This window comes from Myotis myotis, unplaced genomic scaffold (genome assembly GCF_014108235.1).
Source record: "Myotis myotis isolate mMyoMyo1 unplaced genomic scaffold, mMyoMyo1.p scaffold_m19_p_1, whole genome shotgun sequence".
NCBI classification, from domain to species: Eukaryota; Metazoa; Chordata; class Mammalia; order Chiroptera; family Vespertilionidae; genus Myotis; species Myotis myotis.
In genome coordinates, this window is record NW_023416313.1 from 46797977 (window position 1) to 46815140 (window position 17164).

Here is a 17164-nt window from a genome sequence, read left to right on the forward strand (position 1 = left end):
TAAAAGAAGGAACTGAGCATGTGCCGACTCAGCTCATTGCTTTAGTGGGGCTACCGGTTGGTCCTCAGGAAAAATGCTTTCTCTGCCTGAACTCCAAGGAGGGAGGCTGTCGTCCTGTTTTGCTCTGATTTTGATAGAAAGAATGGGTAAGTGCCAGGGGAAGAGGAAAAGTGGAAGTGGGGGTGAAGGGTGTGGCAGAAAAATATTTTCAAGGCGACTGAGGCTGTAGATATAAAGCCTCTCCAAATCAGTTAGGAATAATACATATTTTAAGTTATATTATGTCTGTATGAACAGAAAAACCTTGAGAAAGGTACAGGAAATAGCTTTTGGGGGATCAAAATAACAAGTGAAGTTTAAGACTTTTGACTAGGTCAGGATGGGTAGTTTTTGTGGGCTGCATTTTTAAATTTGTCCAGTGGCAGGAGATAATTGTAATTACTATTCAAGGGAGGGAAAGAATTTTTTCTTTATTGGCTACATCTTCTATTTACTTTTTATTTTTTAATTTATCTTTATTGTTGTTAAGTATACAGATGTCCCCTTTTCCCCCCATTGGCTCCCTCTATTCCACTCCTGCTCCCAGGAAGAACTTTTCAAAAATAGACAAGTTTAAATCAGAAAGCAAGCTTTCATCTAAGCCCAGGTGGCCAAGATGTGGGAGTGATGGGCCAGGGCAGGTCTTAGTGTTGGGGTGTGGCTATATCTCAGGTATGCTAATGCCTCTAGCTTTAAAGAGTTCAGTGAAAGCTAGCCCTCTGGCAACAGGAAGAGCCTAGATACCAAACTTTTATAGTTCAGCCTTAGGGCTAAGCCTTTCTTGTTTCTCAATTTTGAAGTTCTAAAGCTAGTATTCTGATAACCTCATAGATCTTACTAACTTTGGACTCACTAAAAAATGGGGCACGAATTCAGAGGTCCTAGTGAAACTCTTTTTGGGGGAGAGACCTGAGACTGTGGCTGCAAAGGCATGGCGCTCTCTAAAACTTAAGAATTAGACAAGATAGATACAGATTTAAGAGGCATCATAAATTTGTAGGTTGTAGTTGAATTAATGAATTAAATGAGATTACTGAAAGGAAGAAATTATAACTATACAAGTGTACAATTATGTGTGCCTGAGGAGGAAAGGGGAGAATATCCAATACGTAAGAGGGAGAGTAAATGAAACTACAGAAGACCTTAATAGGGCACAGGAAGATAATCAGAAGAAAGCAGCTTCAATGAGGAAAGTGTCATGAAGGAAGGCAAATCACAAAGTATCAAAGAACTGAAAAGAGGTAACAGGACTGGGCAGTAAAGATGGCACTGCTGATCTCTGCCACAGTTCATTGGAATAATGGGGGAGCAGGCAAATGATCCTGGATTGAGGATTAAAAATATAAAGAGTAGAGTTGAAACAGGCTAATAAGCCAGGATAAATAGAATAGGGAAACTAAGAGAGCTAAACTACAGTTTTCAGCCATCTATTAAATCCTATTTTCCCTAAGCGTAAATGGTTTGCACTTCTCCCCAACCAGGGTAAACAATCACGCTACTCAGGGAGACAGCAGAAACCAGTAAGTGCCACTTGCCAACTACACCCAATGATAGATGAAGATAATAAACCTCATTTTGGTATATCAGCATAAAGATGATGAATATTCTATTGAGATCCTCTCCTAAGACTTCCCCTTAACGTCTAGCCTTTTTTAGGGGGGGGGTGGGGGGCGACAAGACAGAGAGAGAAACATCTGGGCCAGATCTATCCTGCAACCCAGGTACTTGCCCTTGACCAACACTCTAACTACTGAGCCACACCGGTCAGTCTAAATGCCCAGCCTTTAAAACCCCCCAAAACCAAGGTCCAGCACAGAGCATGCTCTCCCTCTGAGGAGCATGCCCGTGCCCCACAGCACCCCCCCCCCCATTCTTTCCCCATAGGCACACATCTCCTAAACTCTAAAGAACCCCACAAGGCTTGCAACCAGGGCAGCAAGGGGCAGTGGCAGTTCATCCTGGGCAAATCCCCTGCTCTTGTCCCCAAGACCCCCTTTTCTCTGACTTCTTAGTGAACCAAAGCAGATCAGCCTAGGCTCATTTCCCCAGCCCTTCCTTGTTTCATTGCCCCCAGCTTTAATACTAGTCCTCTAAAATTCACCTGGATTGTGTTGTGATTTTATTTTTTGTACGAAGCCAAGAACTCACACTTTACTAGCTGGCCCTAGGCAGATCCACTCAGAGCTAGGTCCCCTTTCTGGTAACAGAGTCAATAAGATTATTCTCTTAAAATATTTGGAGAAGGAAATAAAATACTAAGTTTGAGGTAATAAAGTTTCATTAGGATAGTTACCTTAAGTTGTAGGCAGAGGGTAGTACTTGATGAAATAGCAGATACTCAAGATAAAGATAAAGGAGTATGGGGGAGGTGGTAAAAACTGATACAAGATCCCAAAGAAAACAGAATAAAACCATTAAGATTCAAATAAGTCTGGAGGTACAGGAAAACAGTAAGATATTTAGTCTACATCCTAATTTGTTCACAAGAAACCTGCCTGGGCCTCATTTCACTTACAGGGGATTAGGAGTATGTGGGGGGAGGGTAGAGGCTTTGAAGAGTCAAGTTGTAGAATAATCTTACTGTGGAAAAGGAAAAAACACCAGCTGGGTTGGTGCCCTTTAAGTGAGGAATCAGGAACAAAGTACCATTTAAGAGTTAAGATTTTAAAAATGAGAACGTAAGGATTTAGGAAGAGGTAATCCAGACTAAAGAAATACCACCTGCACAAAAATGTAGATATATGAAAGTGAATGAGATATGTGAGGAGTAGAAAACCATAGTGAATGATGGATCTGGAAAATTAAGATAGGAGAACCTGAATGTTCGGAATGTCCCACGTAGATAATGAAGAGAGACGGAAAGTTTTCTGAAGAGGGAGTGAGGCAATCCCACCTGTGTATTAGAAAACTAAGGGAACTGTGAAAGAAATTACACTAGGATGAAGGATTAGAATGAAGGCAAAAAGTGACAGAGGCAAAGTTAGTTATTTAAAAGGGAGACTGTTAAGAAGCCTATTGCAATAATGAGAAGAGATGACTCAAGAGGATGGAACAGAAGCTAATACAGAAATTGCCAAAGCTCAGTAAAAGTGATGATGATGACATCAATACAGTTAATATGTAGGGGGGTTACCGTTTCAGGCACTGGATTAAATTAATTTACAACACTAAGTCATTAAGTGGATGTAGGGAATGGGAAGTAAGATAAGTGAGAAGATGAAAGTGACATCAAGAGTTCATTTCTGAATAATGGGAAGTGATATCAACAGAAAAGAGATAAAAATGTGAGGAGCAAAATCAAACAAGAATTTATTGATACCCTATATGTACTCAGCATGGTTCAGGTCTCTTAAAACTCTTCAGTAAACTAAACAAAACTATCCCTGCTCTCATGAAGCTGAAGAAGCTAACATTTAATTGGGGGTTGGGGGATATGCAGACGATAATCATAAAAAACATTACAGTTGTCCCTCGGTATTCATGGGGGATTGGTTCCATGACACACACACACATACCCCACCTCAGGTAACAAAATCTGAGAATGCTTAAGTCCCTTACATAACATGGCTTAGTATTTGCATATAATCTACACACATCCTCCTGTATACTTTAAATCATCCCTAGATGACTTATAATCAATACAATGTAAATGCTATGTAAATAGTTGTTACACTGTAATTTTTAGAAAATAATTACAAGAAAAAAGAGCATGTACATGTTCGGTACAGACGCAACCATGGTAGGCCTAACTACACGGTATATGTGAGCAACAACATAATATTTCCCTCCACAAATATGTTCCATCCACAGTGGCTGTATTTACACATGCAAAAATCTGCCCACTGTACCTATTTTCTAAAGAGGTGTTACATACAATGTAAAACAGGAATACTAGAACAGGGGGAAAAGAAGTGTGTATATGGGAACAGTTAATCCTCACCTGAGGATATTTTTTCCACTGGATTTTTTTTTTTTCTTTAAGAATGAAAGACACAGAGACAGAAATGTTGATACGAGAGAGACACATCGACTGGTTGCACAGGTGCCCTGACTGGGCCTGGGGAACCTGCAACCAAGGTAAGTGCCTATGATTGGAACAGAACCTGTGACCCTTCAGTCTACACACTGACACTCTAACCACTAAGAAAAACTGGCTATGGCAAGGGGTTTTAATTTTAAACAGGGTGATCAGTGTAAGCCTCATGAAAGTGAAGTTTAAGCAAACATCTAAAAGGTATGCAGCATTTCAGGCAAAGAAAACAGCCAGTGCATAAGTTGTATTTTCAAGTAGGCCAGTGTAGCTCAAAATAGTAAAAAAGGACTGTCAAGAGTATTAAGGGGGGGCCCTGACTGGTTTGGCTCAGTGGATAGAGCTTCGGCCTGCGGACTCAAAGGTCCCGGGTTCAATTCGAGTCAAGGGCATGTAACCTTGGTTGCGGGCACATCCCCAGCGGGGAGTGTGCAGGAGGCAGCTGATCGATGTTTCTCTCTCATCGATGTTTCTAACTCCCTATCCCTCTCCCTTCCTCTCTGTAAAAAATCAATAAAATATATTTAAAAAAAAAAAAGAGTATTAGGGGGCTTGTTCACCTAAGGCCTGGCAGGTGTTTTAAAGAATTGATCTTTTTTTCTTCTTTTTTTAAAATATATTTTATTGATTTTACAGAGAGGAAGGGACAGGGATAGAGAGTTAGAAACATCGATCAGCTGCCTCCTGCACACTCCCCACTGGGTATGTGCCCGCAACCAAAGTACATGCACCTGATAGGAATCGAACCCGGGACCCTTGAGTCCGCAGGCCGACGCTCTATCCACTGAGCCAAACCGGTCAGGGCTTGATCTTCTTATTCTGAGGGTTTTGAGAAGAGTGATGATTTGATTTAAATGATGTAAGAGGATTACTCTAAGCACTGAAGAGAGAATAAAGAGCAATAATGGAATCTGGGAGACCAGTTAACTACTGAGGTAATACATGTAAGAAATGATGTTAATGACTTCAACCAGGGTGAGGAGTGATGAAAAGTGATAAAGATTCTAGATATGCGTAGTTCTAAGGCAAAGGTAACAAGATTTTCCAAAACATTAGAGAATAGACAGAAATCAACAATGACTTCAAGGTTTTTAGCCTGAGCAATTACAAGACAGAATTGTGAGTTAAGAATACCCGTATGAAAGGTTTATCTAAGTATCCAAATGGGCATGTTGGGTAGCAAGTTGGATATGCGAAAATAGTGTTTAGGGAAGGTGTCTGGGCTAATGATACAAATTAGGGATCAGCTGGTATGTATTTAAAGCTAAGAAGTAGGATGAATGACCAGTGGATAAACTAGATCATGTAATGAGCTAAGGGGCTCACCAACTAAGAGGGGAGACAAGGAGGAACAAGCAGAGCAGACAGGTATTATAATGAAAGCGAAATGAAGAAAGTGATAAGGATAGAGTAGTAATCACTGGATTCAGCTACATGAAAGTCACTGAAGACCATAAAAGTAGTTTATTTTGGTGGAATTGTGGGAGTGAGAACATAGCAGGAGTAGATTCAAGAGAAAGAAAGAATTGAAGATTAGACACGAGGAGCAAAGAAAATGGGTTTGTAACTAAAAATTGGGGAGAATGAGGATTGGAAGAAATAGTGTTGTTGTTTTTTTAAATGGGATAAATAAGCTTGTGTGATGATAAGAATAATCCAGGAGTGGGGGATAAATGACATAGAAAAGATAATTGCTACACCAGTGTTTTGCAAGAGAGACCAAATTCAGGGACTGGTTACAAAGTTTATTTAGTAACTGGTAGAAAGTATATGGGTACAGGGATTGGTGGGTAGGTAGATAGAGTAGGATAAGTTTTAGCAGTTTTCTGATACTTCAGTTTTATCACTGATGTAGGATGCTAGGTCATCAAGTGAAAATGAAGAAGAGGATGTACTCAAAGCCAGCGGCTAAAGAAGAAATTAATAAATAGTGGCTGGGAGAATGAACCAAACTAGGGGAATAGCGAATGACTCTTGGGTAGCATTGAAGGGTTCGCTGTCACACATTTAAAGTAAAATTAGTCATCAAGGTTGAATGTTGTTTTTCTACACACATTCAGTTACTAGGGTACAGATGAGAATAAGGAGAAAGAAAAGAATAAGGAACTATGAAGGGTGGTAGGATAAATGGATCCTGTATTTTATTGGTAAGCAGAGTATTGCCAGGATTACGGGAGGTAGAATTCTAGAGGGAGTAAAACTGAAAAGATAGGAAGCTCAATCAGAGAATGAAATGTATAAAATTGAGATTGTGGGATGGGCATATTAATAGCTTTAGGTAATGGCAAAAAAAACCCCTGAAAATATATATTACAAATATTGTAAAAATGTACCCCACATTTCTCCCTAAAAGGCTATGAATGTTAATAAAGAAAAGGTAGGAAGAGCAACAGTAAGTAGTAAAGTGGAAGCGTGAAACAAATATCAAAAACGCAAACCAACAATATCGACTAAGGGTTCTAACAGCCAAGAACAAAACCTAGTTGTTAATGTCCTAAGAGAACAAGCAATAAACTGAAAATTCCATAGTTCGACAGGATGAACTGTTCCAAAGTGGAGACTCTGCCACATAGTAAATGCTCAGTAAATAAATGTTTGCTGAATAATGATGAGGAAATGAATCTGGTAAATATAATGGGGACCATCCTCAGCAGCAGTTCTTACAAATCTATTAACCAAAATTTTCAAATTAGGCTGGTCAAAAAAACATGTTTATATAAGCAACAAGTTACCCATGTAGAAATCCAGCTTAGACCAAATAAGACCAATTCCAGTGATGTTTCTAAATCAGAAATGGTGGAGCCAAAATGTACTGTCTTTCAAATGGCAAGTATTATTTTCCTAGAAGTAAATCATAACTAAAAACTAATGAACCAAACCCTATCAAATCCCAATCTGGTCATTCTTCAAATAGAAATACTGAAATTATAGAAACTTCTCCATAATTTAGAATTTTATGTACCACCCCCATTCAAAATTGTTTATAAAGTATCAGTGCATATGAATCAACTTAACGTTTAATTAATTTATAATTAAAAATTATTTATCACCTTTGAGGTTTAATATGATAGAAACATGTGTAATTTGAAAATTCCTTTTGACTTGCTTTAAATCTAAGGTTCTTGAAAGCACGAACATCAAGGTAAATGTTGGCAAGAATTCAAGCCCCAGCCGATTTGGTGCAGTGGATAAAGCATCAGCCTGGGAACCGAAAGGTCCCGGGTTTAGGGCAAGGGCACATACCTGGTTGCAGGCTCCTCCCTGGCCCAGGCCCTGGTCAGAGCTTATGCAGGAGGCAACCAATTGATGTGTTTCTCTCACACAGATATATCTCTCTATCTTTCCCTCTCTTCCATTCTCTCTCTTAAAAAAAAAAAAAAAAAATCCAGGGAAAAATATCCTCAGGTGAGGTTTGAAAAAAAGAATTCAAGACATTGACACTGATGTATTGTTGATGGTAGAGTAAGAAAATATTCTGAAAGTATAAAATTTAAAACATATTGGCCCAAGCAAAGAAACTTACTCTGTAAAAATAAAAGCACCAAAATATAAGAAAGTATGTATAAGGATGTTTATTGCAACATTTTTTGTAGTGATAAAAAGCTGGAAACAAACTTACTATGGGATATATTCTGCAGCTATTTAAGTCACTATCATTTGACAATATCCATCAGTTACTGAGGGGAAAAAGCAAGTATTACAATAATATGCTTGCACTATTCCTTTTTAGGATTTTTTTATTGAGTTTTAGAGAGAGAGAGAAAGTGTTTCGATGTGAAAGTAAAACAATTATCGGCTGCCTCCTGCACACCCTCACTAAGGATCAGATGCAACCTGGGCATGTGCCCTGACTGGGAAGTGAACCGGCAACTGTTGGATGCATGGGACAATGCCCAACCAACTGTGCCACACCGGCCAGGGCTTGCATGATTTATTTTTTTGATTGATTTCAGAGAGGAAGGGAGAGGGGAGAGCTAGAAACATCAATGATGAGAGATAATCATTGATTGGCTGCCTCCTTCACGCCCCCTACTGGGGATGGAGCCCGAAAACCCGGCATGTGCCCTTGACCTGAATCAAACCCAGAACCCTTTAGTCCAAAGGCCAATGCTCTATCCATAGAGCCAAACCAGCTAGGGCTTGCATGATTTTCTTAAAAAGTATTTATTGAGTACCTACAGCATGCAAGGCATCCTTTTGTGGTGCATATATTCTAGTGGGAGAGATAAACAAAATAACTAAATAAAATATTTAGAATGTTTGAAAGCAAAAATTAGTTACAAGAGTAAGAAGAGTATTTGTGGAAGGGAGAATAAAATATGAGCATCTGCATGAGACATTCAAGGCAGAAGGCACAGCAAGGGCAAAAAGAGGATGGACAATGGATGGAGCAAAGTGACCAAAAGAAAGGAATAAAAAAAGACCAGAGAGGTGTAAGGAGTAGTGTGGGTGGATACATCATGTAGGCTCTTAAAAGACTTTATAGGTAATTATAGAGTTGAGAACTTTAGTTACCATATAAGGTTTATGACTTTAGTTATTAACTTATGATGACTATGCTTTTCTTTAGTCATCTTTGCATATTTCACAGTTTAAACTGAACACAATATTGTAATAAAGAAAAAACAATGAAGTTGATTGAGAATAGACAATAAGCTGCTTCCTACTTTGTAATCCATATGTATGCAATAAATTCTAAATGTATTTAATGTAATGTATGATCAAAGGTATGAGAAAAATAAAGATTTTATTTAAAAATAGATGTCTATGTTCAGCTATAGAAAAAAATGTTTAGATTCACAAAAATGAAAGAAATGGCTGTCAAATCTCAGAGGAAAGGTAGGGGTGGGGGGGTGAGGGGGGATGGGAAGAGATCTACCAAAGAACTTTTATGCATATATGCATAACCCAGACAATAGGGTGGTGGAGGCCTGGGGAGGGGGCCAGGTGGGGGGCCAATGGGAGAAAAAGGGGACATAATGTAATACTTTCAACAATAAAGATTTTTAATAAATAAATGTGAAAATAGGTCAAGTAATAGTTACAGTATTTTTCATAATTACTCTCAATGGGCTTTTTAAAAAAAACTTCAAATTAGCCAAAAAGCTAACTTTCGTTTGATCAGAATCTAAATCAGAAAGTTTTAAAATGAAGAATACCCAATATTAAATACATTTTTCCAGAAAATAACTGGATATTTTCACACTTAAATTAGAATAAAGTGTTTAGAATACTTCATATTTTCTTTATTTTTATTAATTTCCGAGAGAAAGGGAGAGGGAGAGAGAGAAGAGATACAAACATCAATGATAGCCCTAGCCGACTTGGCTCAGTGGGCCGGTGGACCAAAAGGTCTCAGGTTCAGTTCGGGTCAAGGGCACATACCTTGGTTGCAGGCTCCTCTCCTGCCTGGGCCCTGGTCAGAGAGCATGCAGGAGACAACCAATGGATATGTTTCTCTCATATGGGGTGAGGATTGAAAAAAATATTTAATTTACATTTAATATGTAAAGATTTAATTGTTCACCAAATATTTATTGAGTACCTACAACATGGTAGGCATCCTTTTGTGATTAAAAAGTCTGTTTTTCCCTCTCTCTTCTACTCTCCCTAAAAATCAATGGAAAAATATCCTGGGGTGAGGATAAACAAAACAAAACAAAACAAAACAAAAAAGAAAGAAAGAAAAGAAACCAATTATGAGAGAGACACATTGATTCCCTGCCTCCTGCATGTGCCCCAACTAGGGCCAGGGATCAAGCCTGCAACCAAGGTACATGCCCTTGATCAGAATCAAACCCAGGACCTTTCACTCTGCGGGCCAATTCTCTGCCCACTGAGCCAAACCATCCAGGGCCATATTTTCTTTATGCAAAATGAAATAATGAAATATATAGTGTAACAAAGTCTGCAAATATAATAGCAAAAATGGGCCTGACTCAAATCCAAAAGGTTGTGATTATCACTATCCTTTATAAATTTCCTGCATGATTACTATTTCTATTACATTCTTGAGGACAGTGTTATTGATAGGAAGGGGAAGTAAAAAAGGAGCTATGGAACTGCCCAAACTATATGTTGTTTGGAGTATTATATTCCCCTTGGGAAGACGGAAATGATGTAGTCTGCCTGAAAGAGAAAAGTACATGAGAATTCACCCATTTAAAAGATACACTCTTTAAACATTCCACCAAGATGTATTTCACTAGTTGGTTATGCCTCAGTACTGCATTTGGTACTTCTAGTAAATATATGGTTAACAAATTACAAGGTCTAAGATCTTTGAAGTATAGGTTTGGATGGGGATTAAGAGCTCATTAGTTGAGATAAGACTAAAGCTGCATTAGCAGCTAGGTTTTCTGACTTTCAGGTCAATGCAATTCCTATAATTTGATTACAAAGAAAATTCTTTTAATGACATTTAAAATACTCTTAATTCTCTCTGAGCCAAACTTGGCGGGAAAACCATGTACATAATTTAAAGCAAAAGCAACAAAATGAAACATTTAAAAAGGATTACAAACTAAAGGGAATATAGCAGAAAGGGAAAAAAGTAGGTATTTTCACATGTAAAGGTTATCATTACCTTTTCCAAGTCTAACTCTTCTAATAAAATACTGGCATTTTTGTTTGCTTCAGCAGCCTGTCTATCTTTGGCTTGTACTATTGATTCCATACAAAGATGACACTTCTTCAGCATCTCCTAAAATAAAAAATCAAGATGTTTCCAGGCTCAAAAAATAATTAATGTTTAATGAAAATAATAAAATATTAATTAAGGCACTTCATTGAATGAACATAAGCTATTAAGATCAGTGGTAAGGCAAAAAATAATGCAAATAAAAATACACAAGAAAGAGCCTCTAATGTTTTTCAAAATATAAATTTGATGGGTACTTTGGAAAGTAAAATTATTTACTCCTATAAATCGAATATAAATCATACAGCAAATGGAAGTGTAATAATTTATATCAGCTGGTTAATAGGCTTAAGGAAAAGGTCAATGTTAATCAAGAAAACAGATTTAAAATTCTGTGAAGTGTTTAACTGATAACAACTGTCACATATTTAAGCTTTGTTGCCAAAACCTCATGTTCAAGAATCACTGATGAAATGTCAAAGGCATATGTATTACAAATTTTTCTCAGTGGTTTCATTCTCAGAACACTTTTTATCAGGAAAGGACTATTTCCCTATAAAAACAAAAAGCCTTAATTTTAATCTTCCCCTCTACTCCAAAAAACCTAGTGGTACCCAGGAGTGTTAATTATCAGAGAAATCTAGAGGCAGGCAAGACAGTGAAAGTTAAATAAAACCTATGTTAAATAAAACCTATGACGAAAATCTGCTCACTCTTAGGTAAAAACTGCTGAGAAAATATAATAGACATTTTTATATGTATTGACCTCTTTGGATTTCCAGAGTACATTTTATAAACTAAAAATAAAAATGGCACTAGGGGAAGACCTCAATTAAATCTTTAATAATCCTAACCAGTTCATTCTTAAGATGACAGTTACTCCCACTTTTATATCATGTTGAAGACATTAAAAATTTCTTCACACAATTAAAGGTACTATGTTTATCTGTGTTTAGGTATTAAAAAAATCCACTGGGCTTGTTAATTTCTGAATATATTATCAGTCTGGATACACATATATAGATTATAATACTAATGAATAACAACATTTGCTTTAATTGTTTAGTGTTCACATAAAATTAGTTTAGTATTTTTTTAAAAAAATAAAGTAAATCAATCACAAAGAATATTTTACTACTTCATTAGATTAAATAAATAATCCTAAGAGACTCTTAAACAGCATACTTCATTCCCAAATAATAGATAAATGAAAATTGCTATACAGCACACATTACTGCTCAAACTAAGACTTTTTTCTTAGTGTGGGATATATGTACATAAAACTAAATAAAATCCCTAGCTCATATAGTGGGATGAATTTGATCAACACATTACCTTATCAGTGATGGTTGCTATGTATCTCATGCATTCAGAATCTGATGGAAACTGATTGACTTCTTTGACTAAGTAGCGCACCACCTTCACATGACCCTAGAGAATAGATATTAATGTCAGATTTAAAACACACACTAAAAGAATTCAGTAAATCTAGTCTGTCTTTTTTGTTGTTATTGTTAATCCTCACCCGAGGATATTTTTTCCATTGAGTTTTTAGAGAGAGTGGGAGGGAGGGAGAGAGACAGAAACAACAATGTGAGAGACACACTGATTTGGTTGCCTCCTCCGTCTGCCCCAGGTACATGCCGTTGATGGGAATCAAACCAAGGTACATGCCGTTGATGGGAATCAAACCTGAGACCTTTCAAATCCTAGGGCTGACACTCTAACCACTGAGACAAACTGAGTAGGGCTGCAGTTTCTTTGGCATTCAAGCTACAAAATGAAGACTTAATTGGGTATTTTTTTCACTGTAAATGAAAAACAGGCTTTGGTTCTAATAAATTAAATTTACACTGTTCATTCTCATCTTACTCTCCAAAAAAAAACAAAAACAAAAAAAACAGAGAATAACCTGACTTAAGATCTAAATTACTCTAAATAATTTAAATAAAAAACCAAACCCAAAAATCAATATGAAGAAATGAGAATATGCCTGAAAGAAAAAAATTTTTTTCTAGCTAATGAAATAAAAATGAAATAAAAATGAACATTCTGTTCAATTCTAAGTGTTAAAGGAGTAGAAATATAAATTTTGTTCTTTCAGATAAAAACTGAAAGCATAGCTCTGTATTAGGTAGTATTAGGTAGTGTGAAAGAAATAAAACACTTTACTAAAACATAAGCTATGATTATATTATTCACTATAACACTGTCCACTAAGTTCAAAATGTTCAGACCAACATTCAAAAAGGCTTTCCACTTTCTTCAATTACACTACTGCTTTCTGAGACAGTACCTGTAAGTTAGCCAGTCTGGATAAACAGCTGTTTATATTTCATATACTTCCTAATTGCATTTATTTCGTTTCATCTGCAACTTTTAAAACTATCCTTATCTTTTAGTGCATAGCTCAAATGCCATTTGCATCATTGTTTGATATTTTGCCAAGATTTCTACAGTATTTAAATTATTTATACAGGGCAACTCATAGTTACCTGACTTTATGTGTGAATTATACTTCCCTGATTAAATCACTCCTTTAAAAAGTAGCTGCTGCACCCTATATAACAGTGATGGCGAACCTATGACATGCGTGTCAGAGGTGGCACGCGAACTCATTTTTTTGGTTGATTTTTCTTTGTTTAATGGCATTTAAATATATAAAATAAATATCAAAATATAAGTCTTTGTTTTACTATGGTTGCAAATATCAAAAAATTTCTATATGTGACACGGCACCAGAGTTAAGTTAGGGTTTTTCAAAATGCTGACACGCTGAGCTCAAAAGGTTCGCCATCACTGCTATATAAGGTAATATCCCAACCATTACAGTTGCACATGGTAGGTACTACAAAAACAATGGAGTTAATAAAAGATAAGCACTGTTCTTAAGTAGCTAAGTCTAATTTAGAAAGATAAATTATATGCATTTTAGACAGTAGAGTAGTAAAAAGATATATATTTGTCAAAGTGAATGACGACGATAATAATGGATTGCAGAACTTCTACAACTTTTAGGGGATTACATCTCAATGTGAGCTAAAATAGTATAGAAAGAGGTTTTGTAGAAGAGTTTAAACTATATCCAAAGAATGAGTACATTTAGAAAAATTAGGAGGGGCATGGGCATTCCTGAGATGAGAACAAAGGTGATGTGAGAGAGAGGGCTCAAGAAAAACCAAGTAAGAAGACTTTCCACATTACGGACTCATAAAGGGAAATGAATTCTGAGAGCACTAGAGTGTGGTGACTTTGAAACTAAAAGTGGATTTCAGAGTATTACAGAAACTGGGGAGACAGAAAAAGGTTCTTGAGACTGATGTTAACGAAATGGAGTGGTTAGAAAGATTAATTTGATGATGATATGCTAACTTGCTTGGAGAAGAGGCAGGTAGCCAGTGAGAAAGAGTAAGTTTGACTGCTAAGGAAAAAGAAATAGTGAGTGGCTAGGTAGTCTAGAACAGTGATGGCGAACCTTTTGAGCTCAGCGTGTCAGCATTTTGAAAAACCCTAACTTAACTCTGGTGCCGTGTCACATATAGAAATTTTTTGATATTGCAACCATAGTAAAACAAAGACTTATATTTTTGATATTTATTTTATATATTTAAATGCCATTTAACAAAGAAAAATCAACCAAAAAAATGAGTTTGCGTGTCACCTCTGACACGCGTGTCATAGGTTCGCCATCACTGGTCTAGAATATCCAGGGACGATGTGGTCTAAAGCAGCGGTCGCCAAGCTTTCAGACCTCTGAATCAACCAAATCGCCACCAGTTGGCGACCCCTCGTCTAAAGAACCAAAGTCAGAGAGAGTAATGAAAAAAGATGATTTCTTGCAATTTATGTAGTAAAAGTTTTTAATACAACAAAATATTTTGGAATCTACAAGGGATTTTACCTACATGTCTCATAATGACAAAACTCAAAATTATAATACCTGAAATATTAATCTCATTTTCCCAGCAACAAACTGAAACTGCATTTAAGAAATCAACCAAATCATTACTTATACACAGCTCTATACTATGCACTGTAGAAAAAGGAAAAGAGTTTCTCTTGCTTTCACAAAATGTATTCCTAATTCTGAATTAGTATATTTGACTTTCAGTAGTTTTAATACTAGAAGCTGGGTTTTCATTTAATGACTTTTTTTTCTCTTTCTTTTCTTTTCTTTCCTTTCCTTCCTTTCCCTTCTCCTTCCTTCCTTCCTCCCTTCCTCCCTCCCTCCCTTCATTTCCTTTTTTCAGTATCTTCACCCAAGGATATATTTCCCATTGAATTTTAGACAGAGTAAAAGAGAGTGATATGAGAGGGAGGGAGGGAGAGAGAGAGAGAGAGAGAGAGGGAGAGAGAGAGAGAGAGAGGGAATAAGGAGGGAATGTGCTGACTGACTTCCCCGCCCTCAAAGATGGCGGTGCCCACAGCCAATAAGAAGGGAATATGCTGACTGACTGCCCCGCCCTCAAAGATGGCAGGGTGCCCACAACCAATAAGGAGGGAATGTGCTGACTGACTGTCCTGCCCTCAAAGATGGCGGTGCCCACAGCCAATAAGAAGGGAATATGCTGACTGTCCTGCCCTCAAAGATGGCAGTGCCCACAGCCAATAAGGAGGGAATATGCTAACTGACTATCCTGCCCTCAAAGATGGTGGTGCCCACAGCCAATAAAGAGGGAATATGCTGACTACCACTAATGGACTGCCATGCCTTTAAAGATGGCAGTGCCCACAGCCACAAGATGGCGGCGTCCAGTCCCCTCAGCCCCACAAGGGTGGCAGGCGCGTGGAAAGGCCAGGCCTGAGGTGGGCCCGGCCTTGCCGTGTGCCTGCCTCCAGAGCCCCCAATCCCCTCAGACCCCAGCCACCTACAGCCGCCTGAGGCTCAGGTAACCAGGGCCAGCTGAGGCAGCAGCAAAGGTGTGATGGGGGCATCGCCTTCCCCTGATCGCCTCCTGCCCCTGAGGGCCCCCGGACTGTGAGAGGAGGCAGGCCGGGCTGATGGACGCCCCCTCCAGTGCATGAATTTTCATGCACCGGGCCTCTAGTTTGCTTATAATTTTACTTCGTGCACGGGTAGTGGAGGGGTTGTCCCTCAGCCCGGCCTGCACCCTCTCCAATCTGGGACCCCTCAGGGGATGTCTGAGTCCTAAACTGGCAGTCGGACATCCCTCTCGCAATCTGGGACCACTGGCTCCTAATCGCTTGCCTGCCTACCAGCCCAATCCCCATAACTGCTCGCCCCTGCCGGCCTGATCGCCCTAACTGCCTTCTCCTGCCGGCCTGATCACTCTAACCACCTCTGCCTTGGCCCTGTCACCATGGCTTTGTCTGGAAGGGTGTCTGGTCTAATTAGCATATTACCCTTTTTATTAGTATAGATGGCTTTCATCACTGCTGTTAAATCCTAAAAATGAGAGTCTGGTAATCACTAAACTGTGCACTTCTAGCCTAAATGAAAAACATTCATGTGAAAAAGGATAAAAGACTTCTACCTTTCTAAATGCTGCCATTAGAGGAGTTATCTTGCGGTTATCTGCTGCATCCACATCTGCACTTGCTTGCACCAATAACTGAACCACATCGAGGTGTCCACCATTTGCTGCTAGCCACAATGGAGTGTTCCCCTTCTTGTTACGCACATCAATGTGAGCTCCCCTAAATAAATGACACAGATATCACTGTTTAAAATGAAATGGAATGACACAGCTAACAATAACAATCAACTATTAATTTGTGAAAATATTTTATAAAACTAAAAACTGTTTAATATTCAAGGACTAAAATTAATTTTTCTCTCAAAATAACATTACAAAGAATTTCCAGTTGTTAAATTTAAAAACAATGGTACAGCAATAATTGCTTTCTATTTTAAAGACTAGAGGCTCAGTGCACGAAATTCGAGCACGGGTAGGGTCCCTAGCGGTTGCCAGCTGGGGCCTCCCATCACTGGCTACCAGGGCCTTCCTTTGTCGTGCGCTGTCCCCTGGTGGTCAGTGCCATCATAGCAAACGCTCAAACTCCCAGTTGGTAAACTCCTGAGGGGACACTTTGCATATTAGGCTTTTATATATATATAGATAATGACTCGGTATAATTATGAGTTTCAAACCCCAAGAAAATGTGAAATTTTAGTTCGTGAAAAATAAAAGTATATCCTGTTAGTATCATAATCAATATATTAAATAAACAGTATCCTGGAAACACAAATAGTATCTATGATGCAACTGCATCAGTTTCAGATTATTTGTATTCATGTATTTGTATTTAGCTTCAGAATAACATGCAGGTTTAGAACTCAGTGGGCATAATAGATAAAATTCACAGTGAGTAATAGTAGTTGTTAGTAGCTAGAACTAGTACTACTAAATACGACTGCTTAAAACACCATGCAAAGGTTTTTAGGAGATTGAATTAAGCAGGCAAGCATTTTGGAAAACTGGCAGGCAACTTCT

At 38.0% G+C, this 17164-nt stretch overlaps 1 protein-coding gene across 10 annotated transcripts in view; it reads right to left on the reverse strand.

Moving 5' to 3' along the window:
• Positions 1–17164, reverse strand: part of ANKRD17 (ankyrin repeat domain 17) — a 174475-nt gene that overhangs the window by 35092 nt on the left and 122219 nt on the right. For all 10 annotated transcript variants that reach the window (XR_004972115.1, XM_036336032.1, XM_036336022.1 and 7 more), the window contains 3 exons: positions 16205–16367; positions 12045–12140; positions 10656–10772 (listed from right to left, as the gene is read on the reverse strand). Coding sequence is in view for 9 of the 10 variants with exons in the window: in XM_036336032.1 (XP_036191925.1) it covers positions 10656–10772; positions 12045–12140; positions 16205–16367 (376 nt within the window). In the remaining variant the exon portion in view is untranslated. The remainder of the gene's footprint in view (positions 1–10655; positions 10773–12044; positions 12141–16204; positions 16368–17164) is intronic.